This window comes from Lichenostomus cassidix, chromosome 3 (genome assembly GCF_008360975.1).
Source record: "Lichenostomus cassidix isolate B80296 chromosome 3, HeHo_3.0, whole genome shotgun sequence".
Classification (NCBI taxonomy): domain Eukaryota; kingdom Metazoa; phylum Chordata; class Aves; order Passeriformes; family Meliphagidae; genus Lichenostomus; species Lichenostomus cassidix.
In genome coordinates, this window is record NC_139483.1 from 21,160,630 (window position 1) to 21,182,259 (window position 21,630).

General features: G+C 41.1%; 2 protein-coding genes across 7 annotated transcripts in view; one reads left to right on the plus strand and one right to left on the minus strand.

Moving 5' to 3' along the window:
- The first annotated feature begins 1,557 nt into the window (after window positions 1–1,557).
- ANGEL2 (angel homolog 2) lies at window positions 1,558–19,031 on the plus strand. Of its 6 annotated transcripts, XM_085054846.1 has the most exons (10): window positions 1,692–1,710; window positions 4,032–4,468; window positions 6,632–6,885; window positions 8,150–8,219; window positions 9,951–10,372; window positions 11,308–11,434; window positions 12,091–12,151; window positions 14,021–14,184; window positions 16,539–16,716; window positions 18,038–19,031. In XM_085054846.1, exons 2-9 carry the CDS (start codon window positions 4,039–4,041, stop codon window positions 16,691–16,693), a joined length of 1,683 nt encoding a protein of 560 aa, XP_084910972.1. In that variant the 5' UTR covers window positions 1,692–1,710; window positions 4,032–4,038; the 3' UTR covers window positions 16,694–16,716; window positions 18,038–19,031. The 6 variants fall into 6 exon arrangements, with proteins under 6 accessions (XP_084910976.1, XP_084910972.1, XP_084910971.1 ...); XM_085054850.1 differs by lacking the exons at window positions 1,692–1,710; window positions 18,038–19,031 and adding an exon at window positions 1,558–1,577 and having other exon boundaries at window positions 16,539–17,050; XM_085054845.1 differs by lacking the exon at window positions 18,038–19,031 and having other exon boundaries at window positions 16,539–17,050.
- VASH2 (vasohibin 2) overlaps window positions 18,230–21,630 on the minus strand; it is a 34,007-nt gene continuing 30,606 nt past the window's right edge. Inside the window, exon 7 of the mRNA XM_085054852.1 lies at window positions 18,230–20,637. Coding sequence (XP_084910978.1) covers window positions 20,568–20,637 — 70 coding nt within the window. The 3' untranslated portion in view covers window positions 18,230–20,567. The remainder of the gene's footprint in view (window positions 20,638–21,630) is intronic.

Genomic DNA, 21,630 nt, shown 5'->3' on the forward strand with positions numbered 1-21,630 from the left:
CTTAAATTGCATGTCTTTGTGAAAGATGAGAGTCTCTTATACTGAAGTTCATAGCAAGCAAGTGCCTCTCCTTTGAGGAACATTTTCTCAAGGAAGGGGGAAGAAAGAGGACATTGGTTGTTAGCAGGTCACTTGTCACTCTCACTTGTCTTCTGAGAGAGGAAGAACGTGTCTTTTACATCTTGTGCTGGTTCATAGAACTTCATGGAAGTTACATAAGTTGTCAGAAGTTTGCAAATTCAAGTACATGGGGGAGAGAATCAGTGAGTAACTAAAGAGACAAACACATCAGGCTTAGGAAATGTACAGAGCTGAAAAAAGCAAGAGGCAGGGAGACTGTTCATTTGAAGTTTGCCCAGCCCCTGCACATTTCTAGGCATCTGCTGCTAACCACGTTTAGAAAGCAGGAAACTGAGCTCAGTGGACCATTGATCTGAGCCACCGTGGCTGTTCTTATGTGCAGCGTAATCAATCAAAGCATCCCTCAGTGAGTCAGTAGCCTCCATTCACTGGGGAGTTTCAAAAGCTCAAATGACTCATAAAATAATTTGGCTTCTACTTACAAATCAGAATTTGGAGATACCTAATTCTGAAGAATATCTTTTTGCATGGTATAGCCAGCACAAAATAGTAATTAGACAAGAATAAAAAAAATCCACAATTAAGTGTTATTGGGTTATTAAGACTTCTCTAGGTCAAGGCAAGAAAATCTAGCAAGACTGAGATGAGAGACAATTTGCATTATATTAATAGGTCAATCCTTTTTTTATCTTCTGTCTATTACACAACTTTTATGCTTTTCAGCACATCTTCCTTTTCATTAAAACCCCAAGCTACAGTGATTTCTTTTTTTTTTTCAACATCACTACTGAGATTACTACTATATAAAAACCTTTGAAGTGACAGATCAATTTGGGTGTCCTGTGTAGGTCAAAATAGAGAAAATAACTGCATGCTATGTGTAGATTCTGCTCCTAGAAATAACAGCTGTTGTTGTTGCTATAGCTATGGCTTACTGTCTTCTGTCCTAGAAATACATCTAAAGATAAGGATACAAAAATTCAGAAAAGAACAAACCACCAAAACAAGATGGTCTTGAAAATACAGTTGGAAGATCCTTTACTACACATGTATTATAGGGCTAGTAGTTTCTCTCTCGTATTATATTGTAAAGAAATGAACAGAAAATGGATGGGTTTTTTTACCTTTCACCAGTAACTTGTGTCCAAGAAATGGAAAACCCAAAGTGGATTTGACACATTGCCTAACTAGCGTGCTCATCGCTGCATTATTTCAATTCCAGTCTTCCCTACTACCCCTGGGAAAACTTCAAATGTTACTTAAAGTCACTTTTATGACACATATAAAAGGAATGCAGAGAAACTATACTTTACTTGATTGCAGTTCCTGCACAGCATCTGCACTATTCAGCACTATAATTTCTCATATGCGTTGTGCTACGTTTCCTTACAGTAAACAGGGCCAGCATTTACTCTGTCCTCAGAAGACCTCGAGAAAGCGTTTTAAGTGCTTATTCAAGCACCATCGGCAGAGCCAGAGGATTGTTTCTGCAGCTGGTAAGCAGCGGTGGGTCTATCAGCAGGGTCTGCAGGACGGGCAGCTCTCGCACCCATCCCTCAGGCCAGGTCTCCTCAGCAGAGCATCTTCAGCTGCGCTTTAAAACCTGACAATGTTGAAGTATTTGCTTGGGTGAGTGGGATTTGGGGTTTTTTCTGCAAACAATTAAGGATGGTACTGCTGACTTTGAAATATACGGCACCTTGAAATGTACGGCAGCTCTTTCTAAGCGCCTTTGATCCTACAAGAACACAGGGTAATGCCAGGGAGAAGACCACGTATGAAAGCTATCACAGAATATGCTGAGTTGGAAAGGACCCACAAGGATCATCCAATTCCAACCCCCGGCCCTGCATCAGACATCCTCAAGAGTCACACAATGTGCCTGAGAGCGTCGTCCAAATGCTTCTTGAGCTCTGCCAGATTTGGTGCTGTGACCACTGCCCTGGGGAGCCTGTTCTAGCGCCCAGCCACCCTCTGGGCGAAGAAACTACTGCATGAACACAGTGTTACATCCAATTAAGCGCTTCAAAAGCCCGCAGTCCGGCTGCCTTCACGCCGCTGTTGCTGCGCTCTGGAGCGGGCGCGGCCCCGGAGGGGAGCGCGGGCTCGGGGGCGGCACCCGAGATGGCGGCCGGGCCTCGGCGTCGGCTGCCCCGACTAAACATGGCCGCGGGCGCGGCCCTTGGACTACAAGTCCCAGGAGCGAGCGGGAGGGCGCGGCCGCGGCCCGTGCCGGGGATGAGGCGGCGGCGGGGCGGCCGGAGCGCGGCGGGCGGAGCTGGCGCTGCCCTGGGCTGACCCCCTCGGGGGGCGCCGGGGTTTCGCGGGGCCGGGAGCGGGGCCCCCCTGGGCCGGGCCCGGGCCCGCCTGGAGGTAACCGGGGCTGGGAACGCCGGTGTTAAATGCCCGCCGTTAGGCCGAGCAAGGCCGCGGTAAACAGAGCGCGGCGCGATGTGGGGCGTTCTGCTGCCGGCGGCGGGAGCGGTGGGGCTGCGGGTTTAGGAGGGAGCAGCTTCTCAGAGCTGTTCTGCAAAGCAAGGGTTTCGGGAGGTTTTTGTAAAAAAATGCTTCCTCTTTCTGCTCTATAGTAATGCTGTGATGTCCTGGGGGTTTGAGTGTCTGCCGGACTATGTGTGGTGCGCTGTGGCGGAAAAGGGTTGTTTCAGGACAAGCCGGTTTTGCTGAAAGTTGTTTTAGCGATCAGAGAATGTCCAAAAGAGAGCAAGGAAGATGGTGAAGGATCTAGAGGGGAATCCATGTGAGGAACGGCCGAGGTCATTTGGTCTGTTCAGCCTGGAGACCTCATTACAGTCTACAAGTTCCTCGTGAGAGGGAGAGGAGGGGCAGCACTGATCTCTGTGGTGACAGTGGCAGGACCCGAGGGAATGGTCCGAAGTTGTGACAGCAGAGGTTTAGGTCGGTATTAGAAAAAGGTTCCTCACTAGAGTGTGGCTGAGCTCTGAACAGGCTCTGCAGGGAAGTGGGCACAGCACAAAACGTGGCAGATTTCAAGCAGTGTTTGGACAATGCTCTCAGGGATATGGTGTGACTCTTGGGGTGTCCTGTGCAGGGCCAGGTGTTGGACTCAATGACCCTTGTGGGCCCTTTCCAACTCAGCATATTCAGTGATTCTGTATTTCGGCTTATTTGCTCAGCTGAGTGGCAGCTGGGATGTTCTCACTTCAACTTCAAGCACACCAGACTTTGCTATCTTTTCCTTTTAAGCTCAAAATGCACCATTTTATTTAAACAGTGAGGCAGCTGAGACAGATTATTGTCACTCAGCCTTCCTTCCTGCAGTTTTATTGAGAGACAGATTTATTTTTTCTTCACAAAAAAAACCACCAAACCTTTTTTCATGGGTTTAGTTGCTGAGCTGTGGTTTGCCTCTCTGGAAAAGAAATAAGAATACAAATTTAGTCTTAAGCTGGTGCTAGTGATGCTTTGAGACTTACTACCTTTATTTCCCTGTCGTGTTGGCATTTGGATTTGAGCCAAACCAGTGGCTTTCAAAACAAACTTCTGACTGCTTGCAGGAAAGTGATCTTCTGATTCCTTATGAATAGCCTTATGATAAAGTTAATGCAGCATGCAAAAATGACCTTTTGTAAGGATCATTTGTCTGGGTGCTTGAAGATCTGACACTTGAATTCAACAAGGCAGGAAATAAATTGTAAATAGATAGAAAGGGTTTGGACACTAAATGGCACTTGTAAATATGATGGGGGAGGAATGGATGCAAGGTCACTTTGTAAAGTCCCATTTTGCATATCATTTAGATAAATTTTTAAATATCTTGTATATATCAATAAGTGTTTGAATATCTTGTATATGTTAACTTGTAGAGGAAGAATATCTCGTGTAAGTCCTGCTCTGATGACTTACCTCTACAGCATTCTACAGGAGGCTGTAGTTGTGTGCAAGTAATGAAACTTGTGCTTTTCTGGCAGACACTCCATGCTGCCCCGCCATGTGCAGAGGCTGGGCAGAGACTGGATCACCCACTGGAATGGCTCCCAGATCCTAGCCTTGAACAGCCCAGTTTCCAGCTGTGTGAGATGGGCCGGACACTATCCTCCTTGGGCCTCCTTTCCACTTCCTATTTCAGCTGATTTCTCAGCGAACTGGAGATTCCCTTCATTTTTTGGACCTTGGAGACAATTTCAGAACTCTAATTGGCATCTTGATAACTACACACAAAGCTGTTGGTTTCACCTACCCAACCCCAGTATGAAATCTGAGGGAGAAGAGCCATTGACGAAGAAGAGAAGACTCAGTGGCCAGGATGATACTTCAACTCCTGAACAAGAAACAAACTTGTCTGATCAGAAGGAAGTATCTTGTCTTTCTGTAGCACGGAATGAAGAAAAACATGGCAGCAAGAAAGGTAAAAGATGCTCTTTGCTCATTTTCCGTGTTTATTTGTAATGCTAAATACACCAAACAAGTTAGAGTTACGAGCAGTATGGCCTGCTCTTTTTGAGTTGTTTTTCTTGGCACCCCTGTCAGGAAAACATGTCTTAAAAATGGTCCAGTTTTGTAATGCTGTTTAGTCTGTAAACTTGTCTTTTGTGCAGTCAAACAGTCTACCAGAGCTAGGTTCACTGCATTTGGCAGTAGAACAGTTACTTTTGTGAAGGATTGCCCAACCTGGAGAGTCCAGGGCTTGGTTCAGACCACTCTCTCATGTCTCTGTCACCAGATCATGTCTGTTAAACTTGGAAACTCTAAAAACCAAAAAGATATGGCTGACTTGCTGTAGGGCTCAGCTGGGCTGGCAGTTGTATTGCTTGTACTTTACCTGAGTTTATAAGCCCTGCTGGACCTGAAGTGGTTTCTTTCCAGACCAGTTGAGTTATCTGTGACCTAGAAAACTGAGAATTAATGGACTGAGATTTGACAGTGCTTGCTTCCAGTGTGATTGTGTGATTTTGTTTTTACAACTTCATTCTGCCGCTGGCATGTTAGCAAGTTTTGAGTCATATCACATCTGACAGAGCAAGCAGCAAGTGTGCTTATCCAGGAAGAAGTGCAGAGTTGTCTACTGGGCTCAGTAACAAACTTCCATGAAACTTCAGAGTGTCTGTTAGCTTATTACAGATACAATCTTCTACATAGCATCCAAATATTTTACTGAGTTTTGTGCATATTAACAGTTTTGTCTACTGTGAAACAAATAGAAGGACACAGTCAAAATTATGGCCCTCTTGCATAAATCACTTCCTTAGCAAAAAAACCTGGAAATTGTATTATGGCTAAAGGGGGCAATACATGCTATCAGCGTCCCAAAGGGATTTTTGGACACAGATATCCATAAGGCTTAGAAACATCATATCCATCTTCAGGAGTCAAGGGAGGGGAGTTTGCTTTGTTCCCTTATTGCTGAGTCCTCACTTAACTCTGCTTGACATATGTTTATCTGAGAGCATGGTTGGCATTGTGGTCCTTCTTAGTCACCCTTTGCAAGGTGATGGTAATTAAAGATACATTTAATGTATCTTTACTGAGGAGCAATGTGGCTTCTCTCTCACCATAGAAACAGAACCTAAAGCCTTGCTGTATTCACTTCAAACACTATAAAGTCTCAAATAATCTGAGCACAGCAATGAAATTTACTACCCAAATAGGACAAATGTTAACAGCTATAGCTGCAGTCTACCACTGATTGTTAGCACAGGTAACTGGGCCTCAGCTTGCTCTCAGATATGTTCAGATGTAAAGGGTGAAAGCCATTTCTGTTGGTGAGTTTTTAAGTGGAAAAATACATTTCTTAGAAAGTAATTGGACGCTTAATAATGGGCATATATGTGGTTTTGAATTTTTGTACTAGTAGTAAGTATGAAATTAGAAATGGCAGAAGGGCAAAGGAGGCCATTTCAGAAGTTCTTGGTAATTCTGAGACTTACTAATTTCTAAATTTCTCAACTCACTGAGGAAAATGGTGTTCAGTATTTGTTTTGGGATGCCTGTAGTAGACCCTGTTGCAGCTTATGGGTGAGTTCTACAGACTGTGCACAGGCTAGAGGTAGGTGATTGATTGATTCCTAACCCTTGTTTAGTCATGGGTAGAGAGATCAACAAGATGCCCATGTACTGCTGTAAAGAGTGTATCCCAAACTGACATACACCATCTCTGCTGAGGAGGCAGTGGCAGAAGGCAGCATAAGACTCTCAACAGACTGGATTTGGCTTCCCAGTTTGACAGTCCTTCTACAGGAGCAGGAGTACAGTCTGAGTGCAACAATCTCTTTAGAACATGCCAGTTTCCCAATTTCAAAGCAGTTGAAATCCAGGGTATGTAATGGTTTTGTATTTTTCCTTTGGGGTTGGGGTTTTTTTGGGTTTTTTTGTTGGCTCGTTTTTAGGTTTTTTTACTGATGCTGATATAAAATTCATCTTAAACAGAGGGTCTAAATCACTAATTGAATAATCTTTTGTAATTATTTAAGCAATGTGAAAGACAAATATTGTCAGTAGAATGACTTCCAAGAGCAGTAAGAAGTCATTGTCTAGTACATAACTTTTTTTGCTTCATGTGCTTTTTTAACAGGAACCATCAAAAGACACTGGGAGTATTTCTGTCAGCAGAGTAAAACAATGAAAATCGCTGAAAATAAAAGATCTGACCAAAGCAGTACAGAAAGTGAGGCAACATTTGATTTTACAGTCATGTCCTACAATATTCTCTCACAGAATTTGTTGGAAGACAACTCTCATCTGTACAAACACTGCAGACAGCGATTGCTATTCTGGACATACAGATTTCCCAACATCCTACAAGAAATCAAAGAGCTGGATGCAGATGTGAGTAGAAAATGAGCATATGGATATTTCTTAAGAACTGATAAACTGAAGTAGCAAATTCTGCCACTCTCTATTGGGGTCTGAAAAAACACTGCTGTGGTTTTGGTTGATTGTAGAGGTTATTGTTTGTTTTTGAGGATACATAAAGTATTCTAAGTCTTAATCAGGAAGTCAAGTCAGTAAAATTTTGCTTCAGTCATTGTTCAGACCAAAAAAAGTTCAGTGATAGAATCCATCCTGTTTGTGTCGGAAAACAGTACTGGATAAAAGTAGTTGTATTAGGGAAGCCACAGAAGAATGGTACACAGCCTTGTACCATTTGAAAAATGCAGTTATGTTAGTATGTATCCAGGAATCTGGAAATTAAAGTCCCCTTCAAGCTCTTCCTTTCTTCCTAATAAATTTATACATACTGCATGCTTATATCTTTACAATGGGATACCTTAAATAGCTTTCTGAGGGGAGCAGCTGCTGTCAGACCCTTGTAGGTGCAGGTGCCCTTTCCACAAAAAAATTCCTTGCTGAAGGACATAGATTTTTAACTGTTTCATTGGTTGGAACTGTAACCCTAATTGGAGCAGACACTTCAGAATGTTGCTTGAGATTTGACTCTCCCTTGGGACCCTGAATGAGCTAATGACAGCTGGCCAAGTGGACTGTGTTGCTGCAGTTCAGCAAGCCGAGGTAACTTGTTCCCCTTTGGGAACCCTGTCTTTTATCCCAGTGCTAAGGGGCTGTAAATCTGTGTGTTACTGCAGTCTACAGGGAGAAGGCTCAAAGATGCTCACAACTAGAGTTGGACTTAACGATTCTTGTGAGTCCATTCCAACTCAAAATGTTCTGTGACTCTGTGAACTCTCTTAATTGAATATTTTGAGTTTGATCTTTGGTTCAGGTTCTTATAATATGGAAGCTTGTTTTCCACCCTGTAGTATGCCAATGGCCTCTTCATCCTTTCTCTCTGGCACTGAGCATTCCCCTGAACTGCTGAGAATGTAGTAGCAGGTTACTATTTTGATTAAATTTAATCTCACCACTGAAAATGTATATCTGAGGGCGGGAGGAAGAGGAGCCTTCTTCATCATCTTAAGGAGCATTTTCTATAGAAGAGTGAATTCTTTTGTGGGATTATGGAGTCAAAAAGCTTTTGAGTTTGTTTGGTTTTTTTTTTTTTAATACCTGTACAGACTGGCCAGCAGAGATATGCTGTGGTAATATTTTGATGTACTTACTAATACATTTTAATTGTAAACCTTTGCCTTAGGTGCTCTGCTTACAAGAAGTCCAAGAAGACCACTACAGGACAGAGATCAAGTCAAGTTTGGAATCCCTGGGTATGATAAAACTCTTAGGACCAAAACACTGTCTTCTCCCCTGCAGGGGTAACTTGTTACCCTTTCAGAATTCAGTACTAGTTTCCTGGAAAAAAACTTTCACAGATTATGGAATCAAGTCTTTTGCCATCACATGCAACAATGTTGTGTATCCTCTTTTATAAATTCATGAAGTGCTCTCCTGAAACTACCTTGATTTTTTTTTTACAACTATTCTGTTGAGTAGCTCTTCAAGGGCATGTTTTTCTGGCTTGAAACCTTCCAGATATCAGCACTAAATGTTATCCATGGTCAGTATATATTCATCAGTATTTATACAAGTGCTGTCAGTCAGTCTGAAGAGACTGTCTTGTCACTCTCCCTCACATGATTTTGGAAGGAACACCTTGTAAGGGTTTGATTCCATGGTGGTTTAAACTGATCTAAATCTCTTGTGCCCTGCATTGCCTCCCAGTCCCAGGGCCCTGCTTCCATCCTGGCACTGGTTCTTGTCTGGTGCCAGGAGGACATGGTGAGGGAACAGCACTGGTCTGATACTTTTTTCTTTCTTGGTTAGTTGAGGTAGTCTAGCTTCCAGAACTGAGTGTTTGCAAAGAAGATAAGAGTAATGGCAGTGCTGATTGAAATCCACTTGAAACATGAAACAACTCTGTGAGGCCAGGCCTGTGTGGGCAAATGAGTACTAGCTACTGTACAGGAGCATCTAGAGTTTGCTTTAGCTCTTTCTTTCCACATCCCTAACTCCCAGATGCATGTCCTGCCCCTTATCCTGGGCTAATTCTGGCACTCATTAGTAAAATCCACCGGTCCAGCAGAATACTATTCAGACTAATTTTATTTTTCTGGGTTAGTTTTCTGCTGGCTTACTGAGTTAGCAATAAGTGCTGCAACAAGGGCAGGAGCAACATGGCCTGAATCTTGAAGAGGGGGATTCCCAATCCCCTGCTCCAGCACTGGTGTGAGCTCAGGTCAACTTAGCCTACTTCACTGAGGCTGTACTTCATGAATTCATGTGGTCTGGGAAGGGCAGAGAACATTTAAAAATGGCAAAAACTAGATACTGTTTCAAGATCTAAAGTTTTTTTCTTATGTAGATAAGGTCTTGTTTAAATCATATCTACATAAAATTAAGAAATTGACAAGTCACTGTTTCTACATGGACTTGTTTGAACTCCAGTGCTGTCATTTGATAAGTGTCTCTGTTTCCTTGGTGAAAGCTTGCCACTTGCTGCTCACTGGATAATTGCATAATTATGTAAATCTGTTTGAAACCTTTGTTCTATAAATCATTGTAGACATTGACTAATGACTTAACGTGATTAAGGCTTTTGATTGGTAATGTTTCACTGGTATTATTCCTAAACCATTCTTGTAACATCCAGAAAAAAATCTTCAGTGCACAAGGCCACTTTTATGTCACTTGTGGGCTTTCTTTGTTGGTTTGGTTTGTTTTTTTTCCCACAAGGAGATAAGAACATAGCTGGTATCTTGCAATGTTTACACATTGCAAAAGGTATTAAACCAGGTTTCCTGTCCTGCCTTGCTTCAGCTCAAATTAGGGCAGAAAGAAAAGTGAACATGAGACTATGTAAACTTCATACAGACTTTGGTGCTTCAGACTGGCTGTTGACTATTATGTAAGAAAAGCAGCATGAGATTTTTCTCATTTTTTTGCTTTGATATCTTTATTTATACAACAGTATTTTATGTTTTTAATTGCCTTTCTTGCAGGGTATCACTGTGAATATAAAATGAGGACAGGGAGAAAACCTGATGGCTGTGCCATTTGCTTCAAAACCTCCAAATTTAGCCTGATTTCCTCAAACCCTGTGGAATTTTTTCGCCGTGATATCCCACTCCTGGACAGGGACAACGTTGGACTGGTGTTGCTGCTGCAGCCCAGATTTCACTCCAAAGCCAGTGCTGCCATCTGTGTTGCCAATACACACCTGCTATACAACCCAAGGAGAGGGGACATCAAACTGACCCAGCTTGCAATGCTCCTGGCAGAGATTGCCAGTGTTGCCCCTCAGAAGGATGGTTCCTTCTGCCCAGTTATCATCTGTGGGGATTTCAATTCTGTTCCTGGCTCTCCATTGTACAGATTTATAAAGGAAGGAAAGTTAAATTATGAAGGACTTGCTATAGGGAAGGTAGGCTGTGTTTCTCATTTGTCACCAAAAAAAAAATGGTTAATGCTGATTAAAGAGAAGTATTTGACTGGTGCTGTGATTGTTTTCATTGCCGTGCCTATCTTAGTGCCCTCTCTGCAGCCTGCAAAGCAAAGGTTACTGCACAGTTACTCAAATAAGTTTGGGTGTATTAGCTGTACCCTAGGGAACATTGTATCCTCTTCCAGCATTCTGAAAGGAAAAACTCACCAACCATCATTCCTGAAATGTAGTGAAACCACAGGGTTTCACCACAGGATTGTATCACTGTGTTTGGATGATTTGATCACTGTGTTTAAGTGTCCCAGTCTTTAAGTAGGGTAAAATAACTACTTAATGAAAAACCTACTGTGTGCTCTGTGGGAAGATGACTCTTACTTTAGATAAACTTGGTGGCTACAGTAATTGTAAAAGCAAAGCTGCAATTAAATGCTGAACCTCAACTGTTTAATGTTAAATGATGTCTTGTTGTGAGCCCTTGTTTGCAGCTGTTGGATGTGTCACATGCTATTTAATAGGAGTGACTGAACTACATAAAATGAGAAAACATGATAAAACAATAGCCCTGCTGGTGTTCTTTGCTAGTGGGTAGTTGATTCAAGCCCCCATTTGACTTGACTTGCTCCCAGAAAGACCAGCATCCTGAAGCTGAAGTGTCTGCTGGGTAGCTCTGTGTGCTGAACCAGTCCTGTCACATTGCCAAAAGTGTCCTTGGAAGTCTCTCAGTGTCACAAGAACTGTCTGAAAAAATCGGGTAGCTGCAAAGAACTTGCTCAGAATAAACAAAGGAGGTGTACATATGGACCTTTTTCTTTAAACTTTACAAAAACTGTTCACTTATGTCAGGTTTGTTTGCTGTTTTTTGAGGTTTTTTTATCAGACTTCTGTCTGAAATAAGTTCATGTTGTGTTTTTCAGGTGTCTGGACAAGAACAGTTTCCAAGGGGACAGAGAATCTTATCTATTCCAATTTGGCCCAAAAAATTAGGTATTTCCCAAAACTGTGTATATGAAATAAAACAGCAACAAAAAGAAGAAAATGCAGGTCAGTTTTTGGATTAATGAATTTTTGTGAACCTTTGAAAGTATCATTCAGGTAGTACTGAACACCATACATTCTTTTCTAGTGGGGGAAAAACAATGAGTCTTGAGCTTACAAAACTTCCTTGTTGAGCTCTTTAGAGTGTAAAGTGATTTATTCAGGTAAACTTTGCAAATTTAAATCTTTATAAGATAATAGTTAGAAATTACCATTAGGAGTTGGTGTGTAATGTTTAAATTTCTGTGTTTGCATCGTGAAAGCAGTTGTGCTGTGACTGAGAAGGGAGAGGTGAAGGAATGCAGCACATGGATGTATTGTGAACCTGCATTCTGCCTCAGTGTTTATGAATTATACTGTTGGCTCTCCATGGAACAGTTGGAAAAAGCAAGTGATTCCTTGCTGAGTATGGCTGCATCTTTCATCCACTTTTCTTTGACAGAAAAAACAGTTTTAAATTAATGGTAAATAATGTAAAAGAGTCTAGAGGGGATGTTACTAATGAAACAGAAGAATTTAATCCAGCTTTGTGAATTGTCTCTTGCCTGCTGCAAAAAATAAGTGTAGTTACCTTTTTCCTGTAGTGTTTCTGTAGCTCTTCAGTATTGGTGTCACTTATGTACTATTTTTAAGTGTAAATTGAATTTATTTTTTTTTTGCAGGAGAAAAATTGGAAGCAGCAAAACCAGACAACACTCAGGAGATTGTAATAGCACCTCAAAAGTATGTTTTGGGGAAAAATATGGAAGCCTTTGGCTGGTTCCTTGGGGGTTAGTTTTGGTTTTAGACCAAATTGGTATCTGATTCTAGCTGTGGATACCTGATGATCAGTCAACCCAGTCTGCCTTTTGGCAAAACCATCATCATCCATTTAAACATGGAAAGGCTTATCAGACAGCAAAAGGCTAGAACTGGCAATAATGGAGTGTGTGTTCTTTCAGGATCTTGCAGGTATTTTTTCAGAATGCAGGGGTGAGGTGTCAGTGCTATTTAGAGGGTACTTTCTGTCTGCTCATTAAAGGAATGCTTCTGGCATTTTTTGTGACTTCTTGACATAAACAGGACATCATGCTCTGCAGTGACACTGCAAGAAACATGAGAACTTCAGTCCAGTTGCAGAAGCCATCTTTTTAAAGGAGGGAGAGGAAAAGAATAAGCCAGTGTTGTCCAGTTGCTTAAGTGTTGGCACTTCTCCCTCTTTTTATTGTTTTTGATACACTGGTTTATGGATGTAGCAAAATCTTATCATACAGCATGAAACTAGGATGAAGGAGGGAAAGGAACTGGAAAAGTCATAAAATCTTCTTTGTCATGAGTTCTGTGGGAGAATTTAAGTTCCTTGAGTCCGAGAAATATAGATTACCATGGATTTGGTAATGCAACTTTCACTCAGATCAAAACATTTGCTTGTTAAACTGAAGGAGGAAGCCATGGCTAGAATGCTGAGAAGGAAAATTTAACTGCTTTTTGAAAGGAAGAATATATTTGCATTTACCAAACTGGTAAAGGCATATAAAGTAAGGCATAGATGAAGGAAATTGCCCTAAATGTATATATGTGATGTCAGGCTCCAAGTCAGACATTTCTTATCAGAAATGAGATCTTGGTATCACTGCAGATACTCACATCATCACTCTTGGTGATGAAAAAGGTAAGTCATGGCATGTCTAAGGAGTAGATAACAAACAGGAAGCCCTATGCTAGGGTTTAAATCCATAGCATGCTGAATGCTTCTTGCAGGGGTTTTTCCCTCTCATCTTAAAAGGGATGTCATGTAACAAAAGCAGAAATTATTAATTGTCTGTGTTGTACCAACTGGCATATTTGCTCTGAATCAGGCAGGTAACATGCTGATTTTTTTTTTTTTAATTGCTTGGGTTTAAACCAGAACATGTTGCAGCTCAGGTTTAAAATGCAAGATGAGGCAGATACAGCTGAGGGATGGATGATTTGCAGAGATGATGGAAGCAAATGTCTGGGAGACAGGAGTTCTTTTGCTGAAGGGTTCAGTTTTGCAGTTCGTTTTCAAGATTAAAAAGACAGGTAAGACAAGATGGGCTGAACTGAAGAGGAACACACAATGGAGATGCAGAAAATGGGAGCCTGAGTAGAAGAAAGATGACGAGGCATAGCCTAACTTGAAAGCACTTGAAAGCTCTAGTTTGGGGGAGAAGAAAAACCCTAAAAATCTGAATTTCTCTATATGCTGAAGGGCCTGGTTGGATGAGTTTGTGCTTTGTTGCTTTCATATAAGCTGTTTTCATGGGCATATTTGCTTGTATGTCTGGGAGAAATTGCTGAATGAGGACACATGAATACTTACAAAATGTATATGGAGGTGAAAGCTACCTATAATTAAAGTGTCATTTAAGTCAGTTCTGATCAGCTCTTTTACCTGAAAATGCTGCCTGCATTTTGCCTTCAGAGTTCTAGGCCTCTCACCAAAAGGCTATGGGATGGCTTGCGAAAGAGAAACACTAGTTTACATATCCAGATAATTAATTTTCTTTGTAACCAGGAACTATTTCTTCATTGCTTATTCCTTCTTGGTAAGGCAAGAAAATTAAATTCTTTTCTTTGATTTCTCTTTAGGTTGTCTTCAAAGCTGCGGCACCATTTTAAATTGTCTTCAGTATATTCTCATTATTTCCCTGAAACCGGGGTACCAGAAGTGACAACTTGTCATTCCCGAAGTGCTGTCACCGTGGATTATATTTTCTACTCTGCAGCAAACGATGACACTGCTGCCCAGCCAGGTAAAGAAACCAACTTTTAATTATTTTTCATGAATGCTAAACAGTAATATTTGTTAGCTGTTGTAAGATAATTTAGTCCATAGGAAGTACCTCAGAGGTTCCTGGTAGTGCTTTGAATGTCAGCCGTTACCTGAGAAACATGGCTGGCCTTGTCAGCTCACCACAGCTGGCCTAGGAGTGCCACACAGGGCAAACCTTTTCATCTGACTGAACATTTCTATAGTTCCCATCTCAGCATGGAGACAAGCTGGAGGTATAGGAAAGCAGCAATGGAAGTAGCACCTGAGAAATACTGCTGTCAGTAATGCAGGCCAGACCTACAGCAAGGCAATATTTCCAGTCACCTAATCAACACAATGGTGAACAGCAATTTATGATGTGCATTAAAACCGATAAACGAACTGTTTCTTGGCAATTTGCTTCTCAGCTTGTCTTGGAGTAATTTCTGCTTAGTAACACACTGTGTCCTCTGCTCTGAGCCCTGTCACTGGCACAGGCCCAGCTGTGCCTCTCTGGTTTGCAGTTGCAGCTAAAAGTCACCAGATGGTGCAAGAAAGTCGCAGTACCTCTGTGGGAATTTCGTGATGGGTAACTGCTTATCTATCCTTTACTGCACTGGGAGTTCCGTGGGTGCTTCTGAGCAGTGTGCTTTCCATGCCCTCGTGAGTTCTGTGTTTTATGCCATCAACAGACATCATTCCACAGTGCAGAGCTAGCAGGTAAATGGCTCTGCAGGACTTGGAGCAAAGAAACCTGGATTCTGTTCCTGCTTCCACTGTAGATTGCAACTGACTTTTTTACAAATTACATTGTTTTCAGCATCTGGAATGAAAACACCACCTTCATCTCTCGTAACTTGAGACTAGATTGTTAAAATTCATTGAGTTAATTCACAAAAGTCTCATTTGTCATAACATGTGCAGTAAATGCTACCTTAATGTAAAATAGCAAATACAAAAGCTTTGGCTGAAAAAACAGGATATGGGAAGTATTTAAATGACATTTGAATGCCATGTGATTTAATAGAGTGCTGTGTGATTTCAGAGTGTGTCACTTCACAAAATTTAATCCTAATTCACCTGTTCATATATTTTTTGCACCATCATTGCCCCAGCAGAGATACAGCACTTTTTTCTTTTTGCACTTGTTTTTCAAATAGATTGTTCCCACATCAGAGCACAGAATGTGACCAAACTTGAATTTTCCAACTACTTTAAACTGGTACAGTTTTTATTCATGAGCTCTTAGAAACTAAGTGATAGCTTGGATTTTCAGTTTTCTAATTACCTGGGCCTCTGTATTTAAAGTTGCCAGAGTCTGAACAAGTGAATATTAAACGTGGTTTAGGCTGACTGATTGGTTTTTTCCATTTAAAGGGTTTTATTTTAAAATATTCATGCTTTCTTCTGTAATGTTTAGCCAAATATTTGGGTTGGTATTCAGGACTTGCATGTACCAAGGGTTCAGGATCTGTGTCCTGCAGGTCACAGTTTTGCTGGTTCAAGAGTGTTCTGAGCTGACGTTAATCACTGCATGCAGACCAAGCTCTCTGTGGCAATAAATTGCTCCTTTGTAGATATGCAGGTGCTGTCCCAAATGATAAATTTGTCTCAAGACCTGGTGGATTTGTGCTCTAGAGCTGCCAAGAGATCTTTGCAGTAAAAAAGCTTTTCTTTTGAGCAGCAAACAGCTGCAGGGTTGTTAAAGGGCTGGAAAGCTGGCAGATGGCAAAGGATGAAGCTGTTGAACTCTGAGGAGTTCAGCAGTTGCTGGATAGTCCTTTAAACTATGTCTTATAGTAAGCCAGTACAAGTTTCAGCCAGGGGGTTCTGAATTTGCTGAGCACTTTCACACAAAAAGTATTTCTGTCAAAAGTTACAGCTGCTGTTTGTGCTGGTCCTGAAAGCACTCAACTTGCTCAGTATCATCTCTGCGCTCTGAAAGCAATAGGTAGGTTTGCTAAATAGTTGTCTGACTTGAATGCATTGCTCAGGAAATCTAAACTTTACACATAATGGAATGTCAGCTCTGTTTAGCAATGCTGTTTTGCTAAAGTACAGGACTGGATTATGCGAGGCTTTTTCAGGGGAGTTAAAATGAACAAATAAATCCATTTTCCTTTTTACCTCCATTTATCCCTGTGCAAAATAGCATCCTTCTGAATACTTTATGCTCTAGTGATTATACTCAGTCACAAAATAATTTCTGAACTGTCTTATTGGTGATTTTGCATGGAACAACAACAACTTTGGATTATTGCCACAATACTCTTTTCCTCCTTCTACATATGTATGAACATGTGATGTTTAGCCCACACTGATGAACATTTCCTTTTGGTTTGTTTTTTTTAACAGGAGCAGAGGATTCTTTTTGTGGTGGTCTGAAACTTCTTGGCAGGCTAGCACTTCTGACAGAGAAAGATCTTTGGACTGTTAATGGTCTTCCCAATGAAAATAACTCTTCTGACCACCTGCCACTGCTAGCGGAATTCAGGCTTATTGAACGGTAATAGCCAAAGGACTTTCTGTGTAGGTAAAGTTCCCTTTACCTTCTCTCTTCATGGGATGATTATTATTTTTTTAAAAGATTAATTCAAGCACTGCTGGTCCGGTTTAAATAAGTTTGCCTGCATGCTGATTTGTTAGTGTTGTGTAAAGCAGACTTTCTAAAGGGACTTTCTTTTTTTACAAAAAATGTTTCATTTACTTTATGAAGTCTTTTAAGGAGAAAAAGAAAAGGTTTTACATTAGCTTCGTCTTTGATAAAGGAAAAACATCTGTGCCAGACTCAAAATGGCATTATTTTTCATGGATATGTGGTAAATTATTTTTATTGTAAATCACAGTAAAAAGGACTATTCTGAAAACTGTGTGTTTCTTCAAGCAAAGGGGAATGTGTTTGTGTGCCTGCAGCATCTTATAATGAGTAGAAAATGTTTTACTACAAAGGTACTCTACAAAGGTGGACACTTCTATCTTAACACTTCTGCAAAGGAATTTACTCAGTGTTGTCAGTGTAGAGGCTGCAAGATTGAACTTTCAGAGGAAGAAAGGCATATAGGCAAACATTTATGCTTTAAGAATTTGCTGCTTAAAATTCTAAGGGCTTAAATATAGGTAGTATTCACTGAAAACTTTTAACAAATACCTGAAATAAAGCCAAGCTTAATGACCGTACAACATCACAGGAAACTTAATTGATCTATTATAGGAGAAAAAAAATTAGCCCTTGACATCTTGAGTCTTCATACATATTGAACAACAGGTGACAGGGTGCAATTTTTTTCCATTTAGTTATTAAAAATGCCAGGTTGTATCTTGACAGATCCTGAGGTACTAAATGATTAAGATTTTATATTTACTCTCATTATGCACTCATAAACATTCTGTGTAAAATACAATTTACAATGAAATTAAAAAACCACCAGCCTGCCTGAATAGGAAACTTAGAGGGGCTGGAAACAAATCTTGTAACTTGGTCACACTACATGTGGATATGTAAAACCAACTTTGAAGTAACAGAGTTGTCTTTCAGTGTAGTACTGGAAAGCCTGCACCCATGATCCTGAAATCCCATTCAGACACATTTGTCTCCTAGAAGCACTTGTGAAATTTTCACTTGTGTTCCCTCTCCCTGACTGCAGACAACTGCAATTCCTTTGTGCTTGGAGAATAAAGCAGGAAGTACAGTGGTAGTAATCATGAAACTCATTGAGTTTTAAAAGTTCCTCAGTGTTCCATTACACAATGTGACCATCTACCAAAACATTCAGCTTACATTGCTGAGAATTTGGGGTGGGCTACTTTTGTCATACGTAGTTGTAAATAAAAATCTTTCTTCTACCTGTTAACAGTCAAGTTGATCCTGAGGATGACAACCTATTTGATACTGGATGCAGTCTGGTTTCAAGTATCTAAGTAATCTCACAGATGCCAGCATACTTAACTAGATGCAACAAATTTCTGGGTACAGACATGTTACAGCTCAAAACATTCAGTTGTAGCAACCCTTGTTAAGAGCAAGGACAAAAAAACTGTAAGTCATAAAAGAAAAAAAGACTACCATGATACTTTTATTGAAGTTTCATGCTGTGCATATACAAGTGATGAGAAAAAGTCCAAGAAGTCATGCACATTTTCTACACTATCTGACCACTTTGCTGTCACTTGAACCACACTTAAGACAAATGCCAACATAAGCAAGTTTCAAGAGAATATTTCAGCAGAACTTTAAAACAAGAACCAAAAGCATTTTGTCACACACCTCTACAGCATTAAAAAGCTTCAGTATCAGTTAAGAGAAAATAACTCAAATTGTGCTGGACAAGGGTAGAAACTATATACAACCATTATTTGAGCTGAAGTAAACCATGATTTCATAGAAAAACTTGCAACATATCAGGTAATGTTGTGCTACAGGATACAGCTGATCAAAAGTTTTTTCACATTATTTTATCCATGAGGAATCATTAAAAAAATTGTTAAGGTCACAAGACACTGGGCAGCACAAAGTTTAAAACCGAAACTCTGCAGCTGATGTCAAATTACACAAAAATTTCTACCAAAAGAGTGTTTCTCTCTCTTCAGCTTCACTCCTTAACCAAAAAAATCCTTATTGTGAGTACAGGAGTGGAAAAGTTTAGAGGGATGGGAAAGGCCTTCCTGTAATTGATATGGTAAACTTGGATAAAGAAGTGTCACACATTTGAGAAGTTTGCTTTCTAGAGCTTCTGAAGTCTAATTAGTAGAAAGCCTTTCACTGGCTGAAGAAGGTTGCTGGGTCTTGGCTTCCTCTTCCTGTCCTAGGCAGGTGAAATTCACTTTTTTGAGCAATGAGGTCTGTGTACAGGCAAGTGTCTCCTTCTGTATTCATTCATTTTATAGCTGACAGAGGTGTTCTAGGAGCTTAAATCTGAGTAAGCATTACTGTCAGTCTGTAACAGCATCCATCTTCATTGAGATCCCAAAAAAGTAAGTGCCCAGGAGGGGACATACACCAGGCCCATGGCAGTATCATTTATGAGCACAGCACGAAGGGTAGAGGCTGGACTTGTACAATAATCCAGTTTGTATTTAGGCACCTAATAAAACATTTCCAGGAATGCAGCACTCAAATGCTTCCAAAGAACTTCATTAAGTCAAATGGTGAACCCCAGCGAGTCTTACCGCATCACTTGAGAACACTGCTGTCCATCACAGGTCCTTAGCCAAGTCTTAAAACGAAACAACTGAGCAGAGAGGAAGCAGACAAGCTTGACTTTCATCTCTTTCAGACATACTTCCTTACTAAAGTCTGACTAAGCAGTTGTTACTACAATATATGTAGGAAAAATTCCCTGCACAGCATAGCAGAAGGTTGACTTCAGGCTGCCATGTCTGATTTAATACAAGATGTCAAGGCATCACCATCGGAGACCGCTCAGCCTTTCAAAGACAAGGTTCAAATTTACATGTAAATGTGGAGAGAAAAGCACATAGACTCAGGTTAGTATTTCTGACAGTTTTTCCATTATTCCAGGTACTACATATATGGGAAAAAAGCTGACTTGTCTCTACAAAACAGTAATCTCCATGTTTTGTGCTTCAGCGGTGTAGTTTGGAAAGACTAAAAGCTTGTGACAAAAGTATAAAAAAAATTATGAAAGTTTAAAAATTCATTGTTCATCAATTATCATCATTTAAAAAACCTCAAACCTCGTATCTTGCCTAACAAGATGTCAGTATTAAGAATACACTTGCATATTACTATTACTTAACATCTTTCGGCAACATGCAAAAAATAATAATACAGGTGGCAGTAAAACATCCAGTGCTGTTTTAATACTCCCAGTAATGCTGGTAAACAGTACAAATCAGTTAGAAAACAGTAATACTGACAGTTTTGCATATCTATTAAGTCTAGTGAGGTAATATTGATACTTTAAAAACTTACGCCACTTCTTTTATTGCTGAATTAAAGATTAATAGTGAATATGATTTTTTAAATTGCACTGCACTCCAGCACATCTTAACACTAAGAATATGATTCCTTAGTTATTCCAATGCTACCACCCAGCACAAGGCCAAGTTCAATTAACACTTGTACGGGGAAGTGATATTTGAAGAAACTCACACCACTGGAGTCACCTGCTACATGATGGGAGAGAAAAAAAATCTCATATCCTGGCAATTCTAATTTTAGGTTCTCTTCACTGATGCCTTTCTATAAATTGAAATAAATACTGCCACAAAAAAAAAAAATTACTCCCTATTTTCTAGGTTAAACTTTTATTGTGGGAGTACATAAGTTAATAAATAGTCCCATTCCTTTGTCCTTCCAAGGGAGTGCAGGTAAAGTGCAGCGGCAGCAGCAGGAAGCCCTCTGGAGTCCGTGGTATGGCTGTGTCAGATGCGGAGCTGGTAGCCCACCTCGTTGAGTGTAGCCAGGTCTCCTTTCTTGTCCACCACCGCCGGCCTGTGCACAGGGGACAAGAAGGGAGGGAAGAGGGCGCTGCTGACCAGCGATCCTGCACCGCCGTGCAGGGCTGGAGGGCACAGCAGTCACACAGGGCAAAGCTTGCCTCAGTGGAGGGCTGGCTGGACCTAATGTTGTCATCCTAAACACAGTCCTGCTGAATCTGCCCCAGGAACTACTGTGACTGAGCTATGTGTGTTGCCTCTGAAGTCATGCACCAGGGAAACAAGCTGTGCCATGCTGGGGTCCAGCATGTGAGCCTGGAAGCACTCCCTCCTCCTGACTTGAGAGAGGGCCTAAATGAGTAGCTCAGCCCAGACACACCCCAGTCTGCCCCAGAGCAAGACCCCAGCTTTCAGAATAAAGCTGAAGCAGCTGAGAGCAAACAGGCACAGCCTCTCACATGGTCACTGCCTGGTGTTTCTCCCAGCCTGCCCTTTCCTCTTGGCTGGGTCTGTGTGAAGGGCTAGAGCCCGCCAAACAGAAAATACAAGGTGACTCCCTTCAGTCTCCTGGCATCCAACATTATGATACAGTCCAGCCATTCCCCTGAGTAGTCACACACACAGGATGCTGTTAGGCCATTTAAGTATACCAACAGCCTGGACCAAATGCAACCTAGAGCTATCAGTCTCTTTCTTTTTAGCAAGCAGTGAAAAAGCTCCTGCAACAAAGCTGTCAAACCAAAACAATCAATCTGATTTATAGTCCATGGAAGTGTCTAATCTGAGAGCTTATTGCAGGCTCTTGGCTGTGTTCACACTAAGCCGTCTGTTTGCTTTTCTAAAGACAGACAATGTTTAAAGCACACATTTCTCTAGTATACTCTACAGCAGAAACCCAGCTAAAGCCCCAGTAGTACAATGGGAGGCTGATCATGGCTCAGTGCTCTCAGCTCCTCAGCTCTAGTTTCCAGCTCTGTGTGCTTATTCTTTGCTCATTCTGCAGCAGATGTGACCCTTGAATTTGCACAGCCAGGCTGGCGCTTATCTC